Source organism: Prinia subflava, chromosome 7, assembly GCF_021018805.1.
Source record: "Prinia subflava isolate CZ2003 ecotype Zambia chromosome 7, Cam_Psub_1.2, whole genome shotgun sequence".
In the NCBI taxonomy this organism is placed as follows: Eukaryota; Metazoa; Chordata; class Aves; order Passeriformes; family Cisticolidae; genus Prinia; species Prinia subflava.
In genome coordinates, this window is record NC_086253.1 from 26,713,973 (window position 1) to 26,737,411 (window position 23,439).

Consider the following 23,439-nt stretch of genomic DNA (forward strand, 5'->3'; position numbering starts at 1 on the left):
ATATTTTTTTTTTTTAAATTGAAGTCCTGTAAGTGGGTGAAAGTATTTTAAAGCAGGGTGAGACTGAAGGGACGTGACATGTTATTGAATTAAAGGCCTTAGAAGGTGAGGGCTGTGCAGTCATAAATTTCAGGAATGCGGATGTAACTCTCTGGATGTGTATATGAAGTTGACAGAGTTTGACAGCTACCATCTGTGAACAATAATGTATAGAGCAGCAGGGCTACATGATGCAGACTGGAATGTACCTATCAGGCTCTAAGGACTATAACAATTTACTACTCATTATCAGTGACCGTGGTCATGATTATCTGCAGGGATTGGAATGAAACTTGGAAATTATGAGAACAAAGTTCCCCTTGTTAAAGCAGAATAATTAGTTTAATACATATGAGGAGAAAACAGGCAGGAGACTTCCTTCTTTTTCCTGCTCATGAAAACTAAAAAAATGCACAGTGAAAATGGATAGACTGTTACCTCCTGCGTCACTTGAAATATGAGAAAATGGCGATTTTGTATTCATTCCCTTACTGTTCCAGGATTTTCCACAACTCTGCAACCTTTGCAGCATAGAATGGCAGGGACATAATTATGTGATAACTGTGTTAATACTACAGTCATTTATCAAAGCTGATTTTTTGTGGTCTGTGCTTTCCTGTGTTCCATCAGAGCATAGCATTGTGGCCAAAATATACCTTTGAAGCGCAGCACCTTACAAGTAAAGTCTCTATTAAAAAAAACCAACAAAAACAAACCCAAAACCCCTCATTTTCTTTTCTCTGTCTTCTCAGTAGTTTGTATTGCAAACAAATCTGTGTTTTCTCACAGGTTTATATTTTTCTTGGTTGGCACTTTAAAGTACAGTACAGCTGGAGCCTCAGAGAAATATTGTGAATTCTCATTTCAAGCTGCCCAAATACACTGTGTGTTGAGACTGAGAGACATTTTATTGCTTAGTATAAATGCACATGGGCCAGTCCACTGGAAATTGTTTATTTAAGCTGAGAATCTGTCCCAGGAAATCAAGGAAATTATCAGATAAGAAACAGAAAGCATACAGTCTCCACAATGTATATCTCAATGTCCATAATAATATATATTCATTCCCATTCTTTTCCTGCAAACATTTGCTTTTCTTACAAAAATAGCATTAATCCTAGTCTACACACATTAGTCAACAGTGAACTCCAACAGCAGTTTAAGATCTAACAAGGTGCCCGGATTCCTAGGAAGGGCATTTGACTTTGAAAAACATCCAGCAAAAACAACACATTGGGAGAAACAGCAGGAAGTCTACAGAGCAAGAACAATATCATCCATCCTCTTTTAACTGAAAGAGAAAGGTTAAGGTTGGTTAGGAAGAATGTGTGACCAGAGAAGAAAAGTCTAGTAAGCAGTTCCTGTGATAGATGGTTTAAATTTAGTTGTTCCTGCCTGGGGTGGGGGCTGTGGGGTTGGACTATGTGACCTTGCTGGGTCCCTTTTACAGATATTTTAACAGGAAAGGACAAGGTTATTTCTCAATTGGAAAAGTTGTGTGTTTCTTCATTATCTGCTTTTGAAAAACACACACCAGTGAGGTTATCAATAAAAAGCCATTAACAGAGACACGTCTTGTCCCTGAAAAGTGACTGACTTACCCATACCCGACTTAAAGATGTGTCTGTCACAGGCACAGACATGCATCTTAGCTGGTAGATAAGGGAGATCTGAGTTGGCACCTCTCTGGAGTCCAGACAAGCTTGGTATGTTTGTTTCTGCCTTGAGATGATGGCAGGCTGAACATGCAATGGCAAAAGGCTACAAAAAGTGGGACAAGGAGAGACTCCTTGCTCTTGTGTTCCTCAGTTTGATGGGAAATTTTGCTTACACCAGTTAATACATACATAGCCTGACTAGCGGATCAGATTGTTTTCTGAACAGATTATTTTCAGCTAAATAAAGTGAAATCAGTTTAACATTCACCCCAACATTTAATTTTTTTTTCTTGCAACAAGCTTTATCTCATAAATGAAAGAAAGATTTGTAGGTTAGGTTTTTGATGGAAAAGGTTTGTGTTCCAGTGGAATAAACCCCATTTTTTCCAGCTAGCTCTAATTACTCACAGACTCTGAACAGAGTTGACATGCATATATGACTGTGGTACTGGTGTGGGAAGGAGCAAGGAGTGTAGTGATTCAGTGCTGTAATTAGTTATTTTGATAATTATAAATTTGGGTTGTATCTTTTATAATTGTCAGGTAAGTGATAGCCACTGGGCTGACAAAGCATGGACACAGAAATCTGCTTCTTCTGGTGCTACTGATGTGTCATTTTGTGCCTTGTTTTCTTGTCCAGAGCCTGCCTAAGTGCCCATGAACCCAAATAAGTGGCATCAACATAATTTCCCCCTTTACAGTAGGCTTTCTTATTGCTTTGTCCTATTTGCACAGCACCTGCCCCAGTGTAAATAAGAGTCTTAATGATGATTGCTTAAAAATAAGTTAAGCAATAGGCAGGAGATGTTAACAGGAACTTCTGGTCACTACTCTCTAGGCTGGGTTCGAGACTTTGTCTAAAGACAAAGAGTTGTACTGATTATTTTTGATCTTGTCTCCAGTTATTCCTTCAGTGGTTTGAATCACCCATAGACACACGCTGCCATACATCTAATAAAAAGTTGCAGTCAGGAGCCTTTGGTCTTTGTGTTCTGAAAACTTCCATCCCTGCAGATCTTTTCTAACAGATCTATTCTCTTAGTGTCACAGTTAACATGGATGTGATATGCAAAACAACCCTGCTGCTAACTAGTCTGTGATAGTGTTTGGTGTTACATGTGCTTCAGTTTTGTCTGTAGCCTGTTCAGATTTCAGTGGGTGAGGGAGAGCTCTGTTAATTAGGCATAGTTATCATTTGCATCTGCTGTCTGTAAGACAGAAAAAAGGCCTGCACAACATGATGGACAGACTGGGACTGTCTGGAGCACAAACCAGCAAACCAAATATAAACTCTCCTGGGACAGTCTTTGTAGAAGTTACAAACACACATGCTGGTGTGAAAAGCCCTTTCTACCTGCTATGTTTTTGATGCTATTGTTATCTGTAGTAGCAAGATAAAAGCCTGTTGAGAATTACAACACTATTTTGTGTCCTTTATTTTGCTATGTGGACATTTCCAAGGGCACTGAAGCCTTTGAGGCTATAGCAGCCTGTAAAAGAGAACCATTTTCTAAGGCTGCCATTTTAATGCAGGTAATCTACTGCATTCCTTCAAAGCAGTAAGGAAAATGGCAATGGGACTGAAATTGCCTGTAATTTTCCTCCTAGCATTTTGCAGCAGGAGTTATGTTATTTTACCTCTCTTTTTTATGTGGCTATAATTTCTGAGGCTTTGGGATCATATTGCTCTAAAAAGTCTTTCTTTACTTTCTTTAAAACATCAGTGTTACATTAAAGCTGGTAGAGAAGCTACCAAACAACTTAATGCTAAGTTACAAGTATCTTTACCAGTGTTTGTTCCTCTCTCCATTCCAGCAAGCCAGTAAGGTAGTGAGTCTGGGCAGTCTGATCTCATTCTCTACATTTCCTGCTTGCTCATTTTAAAACCTGTGAGCCAGAAATTTGTCTTACAAGTTCCCCCAGCTCCTAGTTTTCCTTTGCATTCAAGCTGTCTAGTAGTGATTAACCAACTCATAAACACAGTAAGAATTACTACCAAAAATGGGTCTAACCTAAAAGATGTTAATCTCAAAGGGTTTTGTGGCTACTTCATGCCCTAAAGTTCAACCTCAACAGCTTCCAGACACATTAATGTCTGTGATGTGGTTTTGAGACACTATGGGGTTGTTGAGATTTTTAACTTGACTTATTGCTTTTGCTTAAGCAATAACTTTCTGAAGATATCTTCAAAATCTGGAACATCAGTGTAACTCAGCAACTATTTTTTGATTTTCATTGATTTCCTCTATTCCATGCTCTTCTTTGCCTCTATTCCCAAGACACTAACTGGTAGATCTCAGAGGACAAAAAGTTAATTCTAAAAGCTAAGCTACCTTATTGTTGCCTGCCCTTGCAAAACTTACTTGTAGTTTTACTGTCTTCCTTTCCACTGAACACAGCTTTTTAAAGCATTTTTACTTCCATCCAAATATCTCCTATAAAACTTAACCTTTGTGCAGGGTTCTAGTATGTTGATCTTTGAAAAGAAGTACAAATACCTTTTATTCTGTATACTTTTTGTCTAATTTAATTCAATTATTTCTGAGATGGTATTTCTCAGGTTTCAGATACAAGGCAGACTTTAAAATACAAGTATCATGGTTCCTGTGAATTTAATGTCTATTGACATCCCTGAGTACCCAGAAAATGGATTCAAGAGTAAAATATAATGCTGCCCTTTTAATAAAAGATCTGATAATGAATAGAAAGCCTCAGCCTCCAAAAATGGGCTGGAGCATTAAACATCTCTAGCAGACAGGGCAGCATTAACAGCAAGCCTGGGGTGCAAGACACATGCAGGCACACTGCACTGGCTTCATATCCTGGCTACTGGCTCCCTGCTTATAAAATAAAAGATAATTGAACTTGACCCTCATCCCTCTGAGCATTTCAGGAGTCTGGATCACTGTCAATCTCTATCCCCTGCTGTTCCCAAAAGCAGAGTGGAGGCAGGGGGAGAAGAAGAACACCACAAAACCCATGCATTTGCTCATGACCTTAACAAATTTTACCCATCCCCCAAAGTGATCACTGTCAGGCTGCCTTGATGCTGAAATGGCAGTTTTTGAGCACCAGCTATCACCACTGCAGATCTTACCTTGTAACTGTAATAGTCACAGGGCTGGTCTGTGAAGTCATGTCTTTGGACTACCCCTGATTCCACCTAGCATGAAGGGCTCCAGGGGAGGTCTGGACAGTTGCCAGAGTGCATAGTGACTCGTTATAACAATACAGGTTGGCTTGGGCTGACATCCAGTTTGTGCTCTAGTCAGAGATAGAGCATTACATTCATCAGCAGGACAGTAGCCCCTACCTGTCCAGCTTGAAATGTGAATGAATCCTTGGTTTGCCTCCGCTCATATGGGATATGGCACTCTAGGAACAGTCATCGTTGCTAGAGAAAACTTTTATTTTCAAGAGAAGGACTGTTCATATTAATTATTCTACAACTAGAATGGATGTATACAGCTCCTAAAGTCCTTTTACCATTCAGAGTTCAATTGGCATTCAATGAAAGTTACCATTCATTGGCATTCAAATGCCAATGAAGACTTCTGTATTTCATTAAATAACAACTACAGTTTTTAGTTGTTCATTTGTTTGTTTGCGTTTTTTTGGTTTTTTTTTTTCCCTCTGAATATTTAGTGCTGTAAAGTATTTCAGCCTTTTATTGGCTGAAAATATATAAACTCTTCTGGAGCCAATGCCTCATTCTTTCAGCTGAATGTTGCAATAGTGGATGACACAGAGAGGCACTTTCTTGAGGATTCTCTCTCTCTCTCTGACCCTCTGAAGCTTGTTTCTTGTCTGTGCTATCATTCTGTTTTGAGAAGATGGGAATGCCCTGTCTCCATAGAAGTATCCAGTTCAGAGGCTGCAGGAGACTCCTGAAGGGAGCAAATATGGCTTTGACTCATCTCAGGCCGAGGAGAACACTGAACATAGGTCTTCTGCTTTCTGGATGAGCCTCTTGTCTGTCATGGGCAGTCATAGGCAGTCTCCATCATTCTGCCCTATGAAGAGAGAAAAGTGAGCTGAAGATCTGCACTCAAAGAACTGACCTGTGGTTCTGAGCATCACTGTCCCCAAGTGTCTTAGTGAAGCTGGGTCTAAAAACTTCACAGCACCAGTGTTCATACAACCAAGATCATCATGTACCCTTCGGACATAAGGATTGGACTGGCTTTGTATCCTTCCTACTAACTCTGTCTGATAGCCAAGTCCCTGTGAAGCTCTGCTGGGCCACACAAAGTCCTGTGGATGTCCTCCTGAAGCTGCTTTGGCCATCCCCCAGGAGAGGATGACCACCACTGACAACAGGGCAGGCAAAGCCTCCAGACTTCTTGCCTCGTCCTTGATTTAGCTGTTGGTAGGTGGCTCTGCCAACTTGCCAAATTGATAAAAGTTAATTCCTCCTGGGGAATCATGGGACTTCACTCCCAGAAAGCTGCTCCAACTTTCATCCTTAGCCAGCACAACCTGGCCTCACTTGCACTCCAAAAGCACCTGCACTTTTTTTTTGCAAGCCACCATTTTACTAAGGATGCATCACACCTTGATAAGGCTTTTCATCCATCCACCTTTGTGAACTTGATGGTGATGTGAAAGATTATTGCCTTATTCCAGACATGGAGAAAATGGAAAACCAGGCAATTCAGCTTGCTGCTTTTGATATAATTCAGGACTGGAAGAAATACAACATTGCAGCTAACACCTAGGTGAATGTTTCAATATTTCTGGTCAGTTGGAGAAGGCTGACTGCATATTTTACAGTTAAGTAAAGAGCAGAGCATGTTTTAGAAATGCACACTCTGTGGCCCAGTTAAGACACCCCATAATATGTATCAGCAGATTTAGAGGGTGGGAAGGAAGAAGAAAGGAGAGGTGGAACCATCCTGGCTTTCTTGAAAACAATGAAGTGCTGTCTTGAGTTTTCTGCAATTAGGAAATCACTTACATGTACCTTTTTTTTCCCCCTAATATTGTTTTTGTGTACAGCGTGTTTCCTCTTGTTAAAGCTGATTGAATGCTGGGGATTTCAAGAAGCAAATATGTAGAAAGGCATTAGCAGGAGGCCTAAGAAACCTCCTGTAGCAATGGTGCTGATTCAAGAACTTATATGTTTCTTGTATCAGTGGTCTTGTTTGGGGTTTCTTGGAGAGCCACACTAATCTTACTCTGGCTCTCTAAAAAAAAAGCATGCACCACAAAATCATAGCCTGCTAGTACTTGTTATAGCTCATATTGCTTCATTTGTCTCCTTGAAAGATACTGTATTTCTTTCCCCACGGTTTTTCTTCTCTGTGGGCTGAGGTATGTCTGAGCTTGGTGGAGCTTGCCTTAGCTGTGACTGTGCTATGTGCCATCTGGGTCTGCTCTTTCTTCACAGAGGGCTGCAAGGCAGGACATGTCAGCTGAATTTGGCAGGCAAACAAAAGCCATTTGGATACTCTAAGGAAAACAACTGCTCCATGGTTTGGGAGCTCTTGCTGGATCGCAGGGTGAATCAGAGCGTGTCCCTTAGCGTTTCACAACAGCTCTGCTCCTAAGAGCACACACTTCCAGCAGGGCCAGAAACAAGCCTTGTGGCCTATGGATTTTCATCTTGTAATAGCAGCTTCATTTCCTAGGCATGAAGTGCATGTCCTCCAGTAATATGTGATGAAATGTAAATTGTACATATTCTGTATCCAGCCTCGTTGCCCGTGCTGGCAGCCTCTCCTTGGGAGCCTGAACAGCCCTGCACGCTGTCATGCTTCAGTTTCCTCATACACCCCCTGACAAAGCCATGCTTGAAGCCACAAGTTCCACCTACAATCCACCAGCAGTATCTTACATGATCTTTATGGCAATTGGCCAGGGTAAAATACGTGAGCAGATGTTGAGAGGACAAAAAAAAAAAAAAAGAAAAAATCAGAAAAACCCCCTTGTGAGAGTGAACAGACTAACTTGCTGTGAGAGACAGGGCTTCCTGACCTCAGACCCAGGCCACTCATCTCATTTACAGCACCACTGCAGTGTGCCAGTGCCCATGCCACTGGTAAGAGGACTGTGAGCAGATGTGACCCCCAAACGGGAGCTGCCTCTGCCTTCCTCTTGGCAGCACTGGGATGGCAGCCTTCTGCTGGCCGGGGTGTCCCATCAGCACTGCTGGAGGATGGGGGAGGCTCTGGCTTCTAGCCCAGCAAGCCCTCAGGTGTGAGGGTGGCCTGGCACCGAAGCCTGCAGGAACACCACCAATACAGGCGATGTGCTTTTGGACACCAAAACAATGCTCAAGGCATAGGGCTCAGCATGTGACTTTGTATGGGACAAAGGTGGTGGTGAGGAAAGGCAGGGGGAGTTTGGTTGGGCTTGGCCTGATGTTAGGTGGAGTGAGAGGAAGACAGAGCAAGCAGATTGGGACATGTTTCATCCTGAAGTGTGACCAGAGACCGACCCATGATCACTGCTGCTCAAGGTGATTGCCATCTCTTTACATTTTGATACCTACTGCTGTCAGTGGTGGCACTCAAGTTATTTTCAGGCACCTCAGGTCCAGGAGGGCACTCACGTCCTGGAGAGCCTGAGGCAAGGCCACCAAGCTCTAGAATCCCCTGTGGTATCAGTAAGCTTCTGATCTGGCCATGGACAGAGACTGGGCTGAAGAAAGCAAAAGAGATAGGTTTCTTACTTCTTCTGCTCATGGCAACAGCTGCTCTGTTTTCTGAAGCAAATCAATCCTGTTTGTGTTTCCCTCTGCTGCTCGGATGGCAGGAGTCCTTAGCTGCTGGCAGAGCCTGCAGGTGAGGCTGGCAGCAGCTCATCCCTCGGTCCATAGATGCTGTTGCACAGGATTGTTGTCACTTCTGGTGACTGACAGAATGCCAAGGATGTAACAATGGAACAGTTATCTGCAAAAAGTATTTAAGAAACTGTTTAAGGCACTGTTTAAGAAACCCATGCTTTATGGACTACAAAATATTACAGCATGAATGCATTCTTCCCACAGCCCCACTTTCCATACCCAGCCTGCTTGTAGTGTCTTTCTCTTTCCCCATCACAAGCACTGGCTGAGATTCACTTCCTTTGCAGAATTTGTTTTCCATTCTCAACTTTTTGGATGTCTCTTTTATCGTATTCAAAGGGTTTTTTCCCTGAGAATATGTTGGGCAATTTTTAAAGTGCTAGTGGAACTTTAGGCCTGAAAGACAAACCAAAACTCATATAATTTGCCTCTGCATTTTATTTAAAATGATAAGAGATGACAAATAAAATATCTTCACTTAGTACTTCTTTGCAAACTAAAAGATAGCCTGTTCTAATGTGAAGAAAAATTGTAAGCTAAATTGGTGCAGATGAGATGCTGTACAGCTTGCAGAGAGTCTTGAAAAAAGGGTTTCTTTCTGTAAATGCAATCTCTTATAACTTTGAACAAAGTTTTCTGCTTCTACAACAGATTTAGTAGTCAAAGAAAATAGGACAATATACTATATTTGGTTGGTTTATAAAATACTGTATGAACAGAGTTTGAGAAAATTATGCTTTATTGTACCAGTTGTTCTGTTTTTTTCCCCGTAGTATTTTTACTGAGCATCGACCTTTTTTCAGGAGTTTTTGTTTCAGAGTTAACATTACAATCTCTCCCAAATCAGTAATAATATAGTTGTACTGCTTGCTGAGAGGACAGGAGAATGAACTGAAACTTCAGTTTTTTCATAGCTGATTCATAGACCAAAAGAGAATGAATCTTTTATGTACTACTGCCTCCTGGTATTTTGAAAGAATACATATTTTGAAACAGCTGAGATTGAAGTTACTATTCAAATACAAGTGAAAAACATTCTAGTTACGTGTTAATGTTTTATTCATTGCTATATATAATATTAATGCAAAATACTTCCACTTCTCAGTTAGAAATCCTATTATCACTTTGTGAGGCTTCAGCTATTTCAGATGTCAAGATGTTGGAGAACGTGGGATTTTAAGCAGTGAGTCAGCTGTTATCTACATCTACAGCTAAGTAGATGGCTGGAATAACACCTATTTGACTGGTTTTCCTAATAATTTGTGTGCAAAACCTATTCCTTTTCACATCCATGGGAATTAAGGAAAGATGCTGACAATAACCACTGGGGAGAAATAATATTTTTTGTTAGACCTGCAGATACAGTGATCCTTTGTCTAGAGTGCAGTAAAAAACCAATATGAATCAAATTTTAACATCACCTAATTTTCCAGTAGTTGATTCTAATTGGAACTGCTCTTAAGCCTTACTTATTGCACCATTCTTTTCTATTGCTTTTAGCAAGCAAATAGCTTTCTTTGCAGCTAGCCTGATGCTGATTCTCAGTATTCTTTTCAGCAATTTGAAATAACATCTTGAGTCACAAGTCAGTCTTGGCCAGAATTCCTTTCAATATAAAAGAAAAAAAAGCCTTGTTTTGCAAACACAACTGTGAAAAAGCATAAATTTTCCCAGACTTTCTAGATATTTTTTTCCTCCAGCTTCAGACTATGGGAATGCATTCTGTAGTGTGTAATTCTATTCCCATACAATGAAAATTATGTAAACTTTTATTAATACCAACAGTGGAATTAAATAAATATCAGCAGTGGAATTAAACTTCTAAGAATACACATACTGCATTAGTAGTACAGTGGAATATAATGAGGCATTTTCTTACATACTCAAATAAAGGGATAAAGGGTAGTACTTTGCATTTAAATGCCCCTTCATCTAAAATTTAAAGTGCAGTATTTCAGGTTGACACTTATGGAGACTTTAGCTCCAATCCTCCCTTTGCCAGTCAATATGTGAAGGCAAAGGAGTCCTGAGGTCAGACAAAACCCACTGGTACCTAAGCTGTCCTGAAGCCACTGCTCTGCAACCTGTTCCAAGCACAGGAAAATGTCCCTGATACAAAGAGCTCAGAGGTGTTGTGAGCTCTCATCAGGAGCAATACTGAAATGAGGATAATCCACTGGCTGTCTTGATTGTTTAGGTTATATTGCAGAGATTTTACGTTTTGTAACAACAAAACCAAGCCCAGTCCTACTTCCTAAATGGTGGCTTGTCTGCTGCTGAGAGCCTTGGAGGAGCCCAGTCACTTGCTGGCATGTGTAAGGCTGCCACCAGTCCAAGCCATCTGTCCTGTCTGGACAGGGGGCAATTGCTGTGATGTATTTGCATCCTTTCTGTGGCCATCCCATAATAGTGACTTCATGGAAACTAAAAATTAAGGAAAGCACACATTAAACCAACAGATCCAGATGGAAATCCCTCTGCCTTTAGCCAGCTGGTTTGTTCTCTGGGCCTCATACTCTCAACAGAACTTGTTGCCCCAGCATGCACCCAGGAGAGAGACCTTTCTCAGAGGAGATAGTTTAAGCCCAGGTTCTCTTGCACATCTCCAGCTGTGTCCAACAAGAATTAGTAATGATGGGCTTTATTTTCGGCAGTGTGAACAAGAACCTTCCCCTCGAGGTTGTAATTCAATCTGGTTTGAATGACAAATACTTCCTAGGCAGCTGGATACAACTCCCCCCAAGCTGTGGTGTGTCAGGGCATGGGGTACCCAGGCACAGCCTGTCTGAGGCTCTTACCTCTCCAGCTTCTAGCTAGAAGGTAGACAATAAGCTGCTCTCTGTTAGCATTTTTCCTTCCCATTTGGTGGAGATTTCTGTGATTTATTCAAAAGAAAACACGACCAATGAGACTTTTTACATTTTTTTGTTTGTTTCTGAGAAATCAGTAAGACTGAGTTAAAGGTAAGTTGTAGTTCAGCCACAGAAACACATCTCCAGGCTATTCTGGGCAAACAAGATTATTTCTTCTCAGAATTCCTGAACATGTTGGGCAGAAGGCAAAAGTGCTCTGTTGTAGCTTAAGAAACACGTGGAAATATTTACCCTCTATCTGTAATCGATGCTTTTCTGCCTTCCTATTATTAATATGGCATTATACCTTAAAATGTGCAACTGACTGTGCTGCAGCGGCGGCGTGCCCTTGGACTTGGCCAGCCCTGCAATCGCCCTGCCGGCTGCTGGGGAGGCCACACCAGGCTGAGAGGAGCAGGAGAGCAGGGCCCCATCTCCTCCCTCACCTGGGGACCCATTCCAGCCATTCCAGGCCACAGCGCTGCAGGTAGCATGGGGCAAATACCTCTGGGCTCTGAGCAAGGAAGCAAATACAAAAATGACCATGAAAATTGCCCAACCGGTTAAATCTGGCTCCAGCCGGGAACTGAAGTTCTACCTTGAAACACTTAAATCCCATTTGGACGGCATAGATTTACATTCCAGATGAGGAATTAATGGCTTTTGCACAATATCCTCAGCAGAGATGCCCCAGCATACCAACCTCTGTGTTTCGGTAGATGGAATTTGTAATTCCTCCAGGAGCTGCATTCTTCCAAGTGTTCCTTCTATTTTTGGACTGACTACTTGCTTTATTTAGGGAAAAAAAAAAAAAGAAACCAAAAACCTGTGCTCTTGTCAAATTGTAGATGCTATATGAGTCATCTATATAATAACACTAAACCATACTTCTCTGTTGTGGTGCAGTTCATCATCATCACAAAAGGGTTTATAGAAAACAAACATAGATGACAGTCTGCTCTTAAGCTTCCTGTGTTTAATCCTTGTGCATATTTAGCCAGCTGAACAGTGTACAGTTGAAAAATGGATTGTTATTAAAATGTTGGGTGTTGCAGTAGCTGCAAAATCTCAATTTTTTTGCTAATAAAAATGAATGCCATTCCTCTGACAATTTTTGGCTGCTTATCTGTAGTCATCTGCCTGCATAGTAATTGTGTGAATGTTAATGACAATCCTGAAACTTTGATGAATAAAATGTTTTTAAGACTGTTAGGACTGCCTTGTAAACAGCAAAGCCTGCTCATTTAAATGCTTTAAAACACAAACTTCACCAAGTATCACCAGTGGTTTTGAGCCTCAGGCATAACAGAATATAGAAATTTATGATACAGAAACAGAATGAAGCAGAATATAACCCATTTCCTGTAGTCTGCATGCCTATATAGCTTGTTAGCTGTGTTTCCCAAGTGGGAATCATTTACCTTCCACTTTTCGCTGTTATTTTATTGTTTATCTAGTTTGGATACTGGCAAAATGTTTTGAATCACCTGGTTCCTTATGGAAATCTCAATAGTTGCAGGCTTTTTAGAAAACCATTACAAAGTGTTAACAGTAACTGCATTTGTAAAACAGTATGCAGATCCATTTCTTACTGAAAGGCAAGATGAATAGAATACCTTGTTCTTTTAGGTCTTATTTAAGGTCTGCAAAACCCACTCATAAGGAAAACCCTCTGATGAGCTGCTGCTTGCTCTGAGGAGCTCTGATCCTCCATGATCCCTCTCATGTGAGCTGGCAGCAGGTTATCATCTCCTCTCACAGGCACCACTTGCTAGGCTAAGGAAGTCTGTCCTTCCTTCTCTCCCCTTGTAAAACTGTCATTTCCCCCCGGATTGCCCTCATATCCCCTTGCTGCACCACTCATACCTGGAAGGGCTGGGGAGCTCCCACCCACCCATCACCCTTTCCTGCCAGGTCCTTGGCCTAACATGATCTACTGCCATGCTTGCTGTGTATTCCGATTGTCTCTTTTCTCCTGGGTTTTAGGGAAGCCCTTGGCCCCAGACTATGGTATTTACAGAAGAAGGCTCAGAGACGTGGTCTGGCATGTAGGCTGAGATGGGGTTCTCTCAGTCTTCCTGCCCAAATTGTTCCAGTGTCCTGAGGGATTTAATGTCCATTCAGGCAGAAAGAGAAGGACTCCTTCCGTGTTTCAACTGCTCATCTCAGAAACTTCAGGGCTGCACTCTCTGCTTCAGTGCAGTGTGTTTATGGGAATTTGCCACAGAGTATTTGGGTGTATAAAGTACTGAGGTGTTTCAAGATGAGGTAGAAACTGGAAGGAGTTGGAGTGGCAGGTACATGCTGAGCTTAGGCAGCCTAGTTCACCTGGGGTTTGAATTTTTCTTGTGTATCTTTGCTATACACCACGATAAGCCCACGAAAGAGCTGGTAATTCCTATACAATGGGAATATTTCCTGTGTTGCAGCATGGGGTGATTAATTGAGGATTTAAAAGAAATGCAGCATAACATCCAGATCCTCAAGTGTATTTAGGTTCCCTGTTCCTATGGGCAAATAGAATACTGCCAGTATGACAGGAGACAGTGTAATGATAGGACATTATGCAATTAAGGCTCTAATAAAATGCATATGCCTGTGGGAGGATGAGTTAAGGTTGCCCAGGCAATCTTATTTCTGGCATTATCTATATTTTCTGCAATTGACTTTGCCACCTACACATTCACGCATCATAACTGTCTGTTGTGGTATGTAATATGACTTGAATTTACATCCTTCTGCTAAAGAAGTTGTATTAGAAACAGTATCTTATGACTTCAGCACAAGGCCAGCTCCAGCCACATTCAGTGAGGGTGTGTGCCATCCTGGCTGAAACCCTGAGCAGGGCAGGACACGAACATCCAGGGCCACTCACCTGCTGGCCAGCTGCTGCATGCCCAGAGGCACCAGCTCAAATCTGGGGAGGTGGTAGTCAAAATGCTGCCTTCCCTCTGCAATTTCAGGGATTCAGCTTCGGGGTGATGACTCCACAAACTTACAGGATCTGCAGACATTAGGCTTCCAGAATGAATATGAAACAAGCTCTTCATTTACCTTTTCTTGTTCATTTACTTGTTTACTTGTTCTTCATTACTGTTGTCAGTGTCAACATCATCCTACAGTTGGCCTGGCACAGCAGGACTTGTCACTGACCTTCCCCAATGCAATCCAGGCATTAGCCCCTTGATGAACTGACTCTGTCGTAACATCAGGTGAGACAGAGAGGTTGCTAATGTGACTCTAATCCCATAGTTTTTAGAAGGCCTAATATAGATCCTGAGGCATTCGTAAAAAGGCAAACAAAATTTTTGCTATGTTCTCTCATATACATTTTTAAATGAAGTATTAGAGATTGTATTAATTCAATTTGGCATTGGGGCTTTCCCCCCACTTTTTAGATCAAACCAGCACTCTGTGTGCAGAACAGCTGCTTGTACTGTGGGGGCACAAACCAGCACAAAAAAATACTGACAGCAGATGGGCAGCCCTGAATTAAAAACAAAACCTTTGAGCTTTTCACTTCTTGGATTAGAGTTTGGTACCATTACATAAAGAGGAAATGGGAAAAAATGCAAGCTTAAAAGAAGATAAAATCTGATTAAAATGCAGACTAATATAATTGCAGAACATTACTCAGGCTTTCTTGTGGAGAGAGAAAAATGTCTGCTATTGTGCTGCTATAGAAACCACATAGGGCCTGTGAGTAGGTGAGAGTGCATGGAGCATGCCGTTCCCTCTCTCCCGCCTTTCTCTCCCCTGGAATGAAGATCATATCTTGCTCTGTAAGCTTGGCTTTTGCTGGCCAAGAGGTCTCTCCCAGTACAGAGAGAAGTTGTTTTCCTGCTTGTGTAGTTTCTTTTAATATCTCTGCTTCCTCCCTCTTTTGTTTTTCTCTTGGAAGGTGTGCAGGGCTCTGTCGGAGGAGGGATAAGCTCCGGTCTTCTCAGGCTTTTCACAGGGGCTGGCTCACTTGGCTTTAAAAGCTGGGAGCATGGAACACGTGCTGTGCCATGGAAAGGGAGCTTTCTTGTGTTTACTCTTATAAAGCCACAGAAAGATCTCACAGCGCTTTGGAAAGTAAATGCTCATCTGGAATGAGCAGCCTTTGACCATGTTTCTGCACACTGTGTCCACAGCACTCATTTCTCTGAGGAACTGAGTTAGAATTACCAAAGCACTAGGTAACCAAGTAAGGAGTATTCCCTGGCTGTTGATGGAAGTGTCTTTGTAGAAAGTGTAAAACCACATACAAACATATCCTCTGTCCAGCAGAATAAAATAAGCCACAGGAATGTGTCCCTGAACTGTGGAATTGTATTCCCACCAGCTCTGCCCCACGACCATCTGGGCTAAGGCCTCATCTCTGACAGCAGTATTTTTTGCCTGAAAGAATGATATAAGAAACATTTTATTAAAAAGATTGATGGATGAGAAAGCCTGTCCACACCACATTAGAACTCTTTCTGGTCCATAATACGTAAGAAATTTGTGCAAAATTTAAGAAGATTATTTATTGCTGCCAATTAATTGTAAGGTAGCATAGAATACTGAAAAACACATCTTCTCCTTGTTTATAAATGCCTCCTCCTTTTTATTACAGTTGTAGTTTTAGCTTTTGCTCCAGTGCCTTCCTACAGAAATTGACTCAGTGACTCAAATAGGCATTTTACAAGAACATATTTTGTTTCTCAGTTTTTCCAGAAGTTCCACCTTTCAATCTGGCTGATTGATTTGCTTTTGGTATTTTGAGACAGAGGAAGAAGATTCCATTCTCCAGTTATTTTAACACTTTCATCCAGTCCCTAATTAATCATCTCCTTTATAAAACCAGTTGACTGAGGCGTTGTCTCATTTTCATCATCCTTTCCCATTTCCCCTTTTTGTGGTTTCTACCACACCCTCTCATGTGTTGAAGACACCATGTGTTGAAGACACCATGGCTGTATGCATTGCTATATGTTAGCATATTTATCTATGGAATGACGTTAGAATGCTCTCTGTAGGTCTCTAGAAGGGATCATTGAATCTCATTGCCACCAAAGTCAACCACACTACATATTTCCTTCTATAAAATCCTCCGGCTCCATTTGACAGAAATTAGGCTTGATTTTGCTTCTTCCACTCTTGTTAGAGATTTGTTCTGGTGTTTTGCTACCCTGACACAGGTTATACCCACTTATGCAGGCATTGGCCCTCCGTTTTAACTTTCCTGGCTCGTCCATTTTCTAAGCCCCACTTCTATACATTTTATTTTGTCTCAGCTATTGAACTGTTCTTACCTGAGCCATGAGCTTTACTTTCTCTCTACTCTCTTTCCAAGAGAGGCAGGCAGAGGGGAGTAAGCAAGCAGCTGTGTGGTACTCAGTTGCTGACTGGGGTTAAACCGTGACAAACACTGATTTACTCTTGACTGGCTGACAGAATCACATACTGGACTGCAGATCTTTTCTGAAAGTACTTATCTGACTTTTCTTATTACTTATTGCTGGGTTTACACTTTCCTTTTTGAAAAGCTCCTGCTCATCTTAGGATTAACTAATCTTTCTTATACAAATGATTATCTTAGAGCCAATGGAAGAAATTTTTTTAAATTATCTCTCCATGTCATAATGTTTTGAATTTAATTATATTTTCACTAAACTTGTTCTAAGAGATACACAGTTTATCCAATATACTAACTACTCCCAGCTCTGTCAACAGCAGATTTCATTAGCTTGCCTGTGTTCTTGATGACACCATTGTAATGAAAACATGAAGGATGACAGGAGCATTGATGAATCATACAGAGCACTTTCCTTCAGTCTGACACTTCCCATATAGAACACTCCTCTGTCATTGTCTACTGATCCACATGCTCTTCTGCTTCAACAGCTGTTTCCTGTTTGGACAGCATCAGGTATTATTGATTCCAAATAGACTACATCTACCTCATTTCATTTCTTGAAGAAGAAGGGAAACAGAGAAAGATATCCTGCTGAGGCAACATCTCATGTAATTGTGTACTTAATTTTTATTCCATTTATTCTCGTATCTTTAATTATTCTTTCCTTCAAATTTGTCTAGATTATTGTAAATTATTTCTCTTCCTCTCTTCAATGCAAGTATTTCAGAATGACTTGAGTGCTAAAGTGAAAGTTTATGCTACTTTCACCCTCATCTCCACACATTTGGCCTGTTTGCACACTGGACAAGATCATTTGTTTCCCCTCACTGTAGTAATTACCCATGACTTTCTTCCCATTAATCATCTTCCTTCTGATCCATCTTTCATGCAATCACCTTTATTAAAACTAGAAGCAAAATGCTTCTTGGTTTTCCAAATACTGCCAGACTTCCTTCAACCTGTATGCCCTTCTCACCACATGAGACATGCACTGCCCTGTTTCTTTTTCCCTGCTTGAGGTAACTGCTTCTAGCTGACATTATTTATATTCTGCATTTCCTCATCTTGAAGACAAACTTTTTTTAGGAGAGTGATCCTCTTCACTTTCATCTTTAGGTTTTCTGTTTCCAGTGACCTTAGTTACCAAGATGGCAGATAATCCCCTATGAAACCCTTTCCCTTTGCTCAAGGTACAATGTCCAGTTCATTTTTGTTGCACTGGCATAAAGAAATCCAGTCTTTTCTTCATATTCAAGTCCTTAAGTCCTTCAACCTTGCTGATTTATTTCTAATTGTGTCTCTTATTCTTTCCCCTTTTGACTTAAAATACCTTTCTATAAATTTATCTATCTATTTATGTTTAACTGCACCGATGAAACATTTTTTCTCCCCCTATGACCTTAGTAGCCTTACAATACACCCACCACTCACAACGCTGATCCACCATCACCTCTGGTGTTGGTCTGGGCAAGGAGAGCAGCTCCTCTGTTGTACCCAGCACTGCCCCGGGCGTGGTTCAGTCTGCTCTCACCGGCAAGGCAAGGCAAGGCAAGGCAAGGCAAGGCAAGGCAAGGCAAGGCAAGGCATCCGGAGGCGGGTGACGGGAGGTGTGGGGCGGCAGGTGACACTCCCAGGACCCCACGTCCGATGGACGCGCCAGGCCGGGAACCAGGCAGGTGCCCGATCCTTTACGGACGCCGGGCGCGTTTCAGCCAGCCCGGCGGGATTTTGGGAGAAGACGGCGGCGCTGAGATCTGGGAACGCCCGATCCGCCGCCGTCGGGGTGCTGCGGGTGTTGGACCCCCGGAGAGCCGGGAAGTCACGCACAGACACGGACCCCTCGGGTCCCACACCCTTCCCCGCCGCGGCCCCCGCGCCGGGCATGGGCGGAGCGCGGCTCGGGGCGGGCGCTCGGGGCGCGGCTCGGGGCGGGCGCTCGGGGCGCGGCTCGGGGCGTGGCGGGGCGGTACTCGGGCGGTGCTCGGGCGGTGCTCAGGCTGTGCTCGGGCGCTCTGAGTGGCCGCTACGGGCCGGGGCGGGACGCGGGAGCGAGAAAAGGGCCGGGGGCGCAGCGGCGGCAGCGGCAGCGGCGGGCGCGGGTCGCGGCCGGGATGCGCCTGACGCAGAAGCATGTGCACCATCGCCGAGTGCGCGCCCGGCGGCGATGGCCCCGCCGCCGCCCGGCCCCGCCTCGTCAAGATCGCCGTGGTGGGGGGCAGCGGCGTGGGCAAGACAGGTGAGGGGGCCGCGGCCGGGGCGAGGCGGGTCGGGGGCTGGCACCGGCGGAGCGCGGCTAATGGAGCCTGTCTGTGCCTGCCCGCAGCGCTGGTGGTGCGGTTCCTCACCCGGCGGTTCATCGGCGACTACGAGCGGAACGCAGGTAGGCGGCGGGGCGCGGCGGTGCTCCCGCCGGGCGGAGGGCGGGCAGGGGGCACGGCGGGGCCGGGGGAGCGCGGCCCGGCCGCTCTCCGCCGGCAGGAGCCTCCTCCGAGGCCTCCTCCGAGAGTGCCTGGGCCAGCTCCGAGAGAGAGCGTGCAAAGCCCGGCGCTGAGCCGAGCACAGGTGGGAAGGGAAGAGCTCGCTCGCTCCCCCGGGACTGCGGGGCGCTGCGCAGGTGCTGCCAGCGGCCCCAATGCCCGGGGTTCCGCGGCTGCTGCCTCCCCGAGAGCCGCTTCCCTCCCCTCGGAAAGGGGCACCCCTGGCACAGCCACACGCGGGTTGTGGTCGCAGCAGCTCTAGAGATGGGTTGTACTGCAGGTCCCTGACAGAATTTGCTTTATGTGGTGACAGAACCCTTTTTTTGAAGGAGCCTTTCAGCTAAAACAAGAAAACATTCTATAAACCTACTGTTGTATTGCTCTTTGCAAACTGAGTGCCAGCAGCTCCGCGGGCTGGGCAGGGCCAGTTTAAAGGGGAAAATGGAGAGGTGATGTTACCTGCCTCATTCAGTGACTACAGTGTGGGGTCTAAGCTAATGCCGGTGTAAAATATGCAGCCTTCTGTTGAGTAAATTACCTGAAAAAGCCAAACAAATAGAAAAAAACCAAAACAACCCAGAAAATCTTACTGGCCAGCCAACAGGGAGCTTCACTAAATTGTGGAAATACTAAATGACAAGAAAACTGCTTTTCTGTATAATGAAAGCTGGTTATTTTGCACTCTTACGTTTATCATTCAAGATGAGACAATCTTTAAGAGTGATTAGGTTCCAAGTTGCCTACCATTTCATCACAGATTTCTAGTAATATCATAAATATTGTTAACACCCAAAAAACTTGTAACACTAGTTTCTTGCTTTGTGAGTGGCGATACAACTTTCCCTACACAATGGGCAGCAGAAGCAACATTTGTCTGTAGAGTGGTGACTGTACTTGTGAACCTGTTGGTGTTCTTGTCAGGTAATCTCTACAGCAGGCACATCCAGGTAGATGGAGAGATGTTGGCCATCCAAGTGCAAGATACTCCAGGAGTTCAGGTGAGCTAGATGCAACCATGCTACCAGAGTAGCTCTAAATGTTTGTGTGCTTGCATCCCTCTGTGCAGCATCTTGTTATGGTCCTTCTGTGAAATATTTTGCTATTCGTTTCAGAGTTTGGTGTTCTGTGTAGGAGAGGTGGCAACTCGTGTTTTAACCAGTCAGGCCAGCTGTGTTGAGAGCCTGTTTCAATGAATCATTTGTTCATTGCAAGCCTGTTACTTTTGAGCGGCTGAATTACTGAAGTGCCTTGTTCCTGTATGTTGGGAACGTTAGGCACAAAACCAAAACCAGTTCAAAGTGGTATATGTGAAATATGGTAATGAGAAAATAAATGTCACGACCACTGCCCAACAAGCTTCATAAATGTGTATGACAAAGTGAAGTCTGCTATGTTGTGGCTGTGCTCATTAGTGTGTTGCGAGTTAAAGTTTTGAATGTATAGACCTGAGTAATGCTGGATTGTTGCCTTTTTGAACTGGGCAACACTCCAGGTCTAAATGCTTCCAGCTCATATCTTTGCTTCCCCAGACTTACTGTCTAGCCAGTTAATTTCCCATTCTGTGGAACTACAAAGTCTTTCTCTCCATGCAGAACTACTCAGGTCAATTTTCCATTTGAGTATAGCAAACTCCAGTGTTAAATTCCAGCTTTTTGCAGCTGAATCAACATCTGCATTTATTCGCTATGCTCAGATTAAGTTCATACTTACTATGTGGAGTCCAAATATATGTCTGAAGCTGTAAAATGCTATTTGGCTTTACAGACTCTTGAAGACAGGTTTCTTTAATCTTTGACTTCAGCTATCTAATTGAGACCATTCATTTTTCAGATCCATGAACACAGTCTGGATTGTAATGAGCAGCTGAACAGATGCATTCGCTGGGCAGATGCCCTGGTGATTGTCTTCTCCATCACTGACTATAAGAGCTTTGACCTACTCAGTCACCTTTACTATCATGTTCGACAGCTGCATCCAGGGAACATGGTCCCTGTAGTCATTGTGGCAAACAAAGCTGATCTCTTACATATCAAAGAGGTGGAGCCTCAGCAGGGACTTCAGCTGGCCAATATGCTGGGCTGTACTTTCTATGAAGTATCTGTCAGTGAAAACTATAACAACGTCTTCAATGCCTTCCATCTCCTCTGTAAAGAAGTCAATAAACAGCAAATAACCAGCACCCCTGAGAGGAGGAGAACCTCTCTTATTCCACGGCCAAAATCACCCAACATGCAAGATCTGAAGAGAAGGTTTAAGCAAGCTTTGTCTGCCAAAGTGAGGACTGTCACTTCTGTTTGACAGCACAGGCCTTGGCCAACCCAACATTGAGCTTGCGATTGAAACCTGGGGTGTTTAACACGGGCACGTGCAGAATTCAAGGCGTTGTGAAAGGAGGATGGGTTGAGTAGCCTTTTGCATGGTAGAAGTCTTTAAGCAGTTGCTTTGAAAAGTAATAGTATCAGATTAGAAAAGAAAAAAAAAAGACCTAAAATCTCCTGAAAAAGTTCTAGGATGTGACTTGCTGAACAGGTATTTTCAGTTGGAAAGGGAACTTCTTAGTAAATGAAAAAATCTGCCTTTTCCCCAGTTGCACAGATTTGGCTTTCATTTGTGCAGAAACAACCTTTTTGCTCAACTTGAGCAGGGAAACGCCCTGAACTGCAGGTCCCTGTTCAGAAGTAACCACTTGAGTTTTCTTCTCACATGGATGAAGGACTGCATGATGCAACTGTTTAATTTTATTGCACAGTAGAGCTGTTTTTTTCTGTGTATTTCAAAACAAATAAGCAAACATCAAATGGTTCTGTAAAAATAAGTGTAAGGACTGAGCATCAAGACTGTAAACAATGGTCCTTTATTTTTTACTAGCCATGTTATTGCTGACAACTTGACCATACTCTTTGTATGCAAAGCTATTGTCCACAGGGTGTAAACATATCTAATTACAAAGAAGTCTTTTACTGTCTTAAAAAAGTACTTTCCAGACTAAATGATCCAACATGGAGCTTGTGAGGAATGTGTGTGGAGTGATAATCTATTACAGATGCCATTCTAAGACATCGTTTTTTCTCTCTCTCCTGTGTGCAGTAGGCAGGAAAAGAACTAAAGGTGTGAGGCATGGCTGGCTCCAGGCAATGAAGCTGATAGCTTGTTCTGAGCTGAGCCAGGACCCTCTTCGTTCTTAAACACATGGCAGACTTATATAAATACTTTTTTTTTTTTTAATATTGAGCCAATGGAGTTCAGAGCCTAAGGGCTTTATACACATGCACTTTAAAAAGCCAGTTGTGCTTTTGTTTAACTGTAACTTATTTATTTTCTGTCCAGTTACTCCTCCTAGGGAGTGGACTTTTCATTCTTACTGCCTGATACAATATTAAATTTTTGAATTGCATATTTTCTTGTGTATTCTTTGGGGGTGAGAAAGAAGGAGTAACAACCAGTGAAGTGTTGAGACAAAGTAATAGCTTTCTTAAGGTAGTTAACATACACTGCAGAAACAGCAAGGTGTCCTTTCCTGCCTATGCTGTTGCTTTATTAGCATAAACCACAGGGGTTTTGCACTCACAAGTGCTTTACAACTTCCTTTAAGAAATTCTTTTAGGAGAGGAACTGAATAGGGCAAAGACCTTTCAAATTAAAATGGGATTCTTCATTTCTACTTGTCAAAAATACTTTGGTCTTTAGTGAGAAAGGAATGGTGTGAGGTAGGTCAAAACCTGGAAGAACATGAATTTTAAGTGACTGTCACTTTCTTTAAAAAAAGATTTTTGTTTTGAGCTATATCACCACGAAGAACTCAATCAAATTGCAAGTCTTTAACTACCTTTTTCATGTTTAAAGTAGCTTTACTAAAAGCCTTCCTGAAGAGGATGTTTGTGCTGCTACTATGCCGATGGCCATACATACCGTGTTAGCACACAGCTGCAATAAGTGAGGCAGGGAAACACTGACAGAGTCCTGCTGATGATAATCTTTTGGACCGTGAGTTACTAGCCAAGTGGCTTAGGATTGGAGTTGCAAACAAAACTAAGCTTGCCCTTCCACTCTGAACTTGTATCAAACAGTGCTGAGCTTATTAACAGCGAAGTAAATAAATTTTCCAAGGGTAGCTTTATGTTTTCTCTCCTTGCCTTTTGAGTATTGCTTGGTGTTGCAGGCAGAGGACTCAGGCAGTCTTGCACCTGCCCATGCAACTTTCTTTTGTGCTGTTTCTATTCACATGGAACTGGCAGGAGATCCC

General features: G+C 42.9%; 1 protein-coding gene and 1 long non-coding RNA gene across 3 annotated transcripts; one reads left to right on the forward strand and one right to left on the reverse strand.

Annotated features, from left to right (window-relative positions):
* Positions 1-979: 979 nt before the first annotated feature.
* Positions 980-18,611, reverse strand: LOC134552860 (uncharacterized). 2 transcript variants are annotated; one of them, XR_010080964.1, is made up of 3 exons: positions 18,144-18,611; positions 8,371-14,354; positions 980-5,710 (listed from the first exon to the last, which is right to left on the reverse strand). It is a non-coding gene; the product is annotated as an uncharacterized LOC134552860 (long non-coding RNA). The 2 variants fall into 2 exon arrangements; XR_010080963.1 differs by having other exon boundaries at positions 8,371-15,719.
* Positions 18,612-18,744: 133 nt separating this feature from the next.
* RASL11B (RAS like family 11 member B) lies at positions 18,745-22,590 on the forward strand. Its single transcript, XM_063401944.1, has 4 exons — positions 18,745-18,955; positions 19,043-19,099; positions 20,118-20,194; positions 21,027-22,590. The coding sequence occupies exons 1-4, from the start codon at positions 18,850-18,852 to the stop codon at positions 21,492-21,494; spliced, it is 708 nt and encodes a 235-aa protein (XP_063258014.1). The 5' UTR covers positions 18,745-18,849; the 3' UTR covers positions 21,495-22,590.
* The last annotated feature ends 849 nt before the right edge of the window (positions 22,591-23,439 follow it).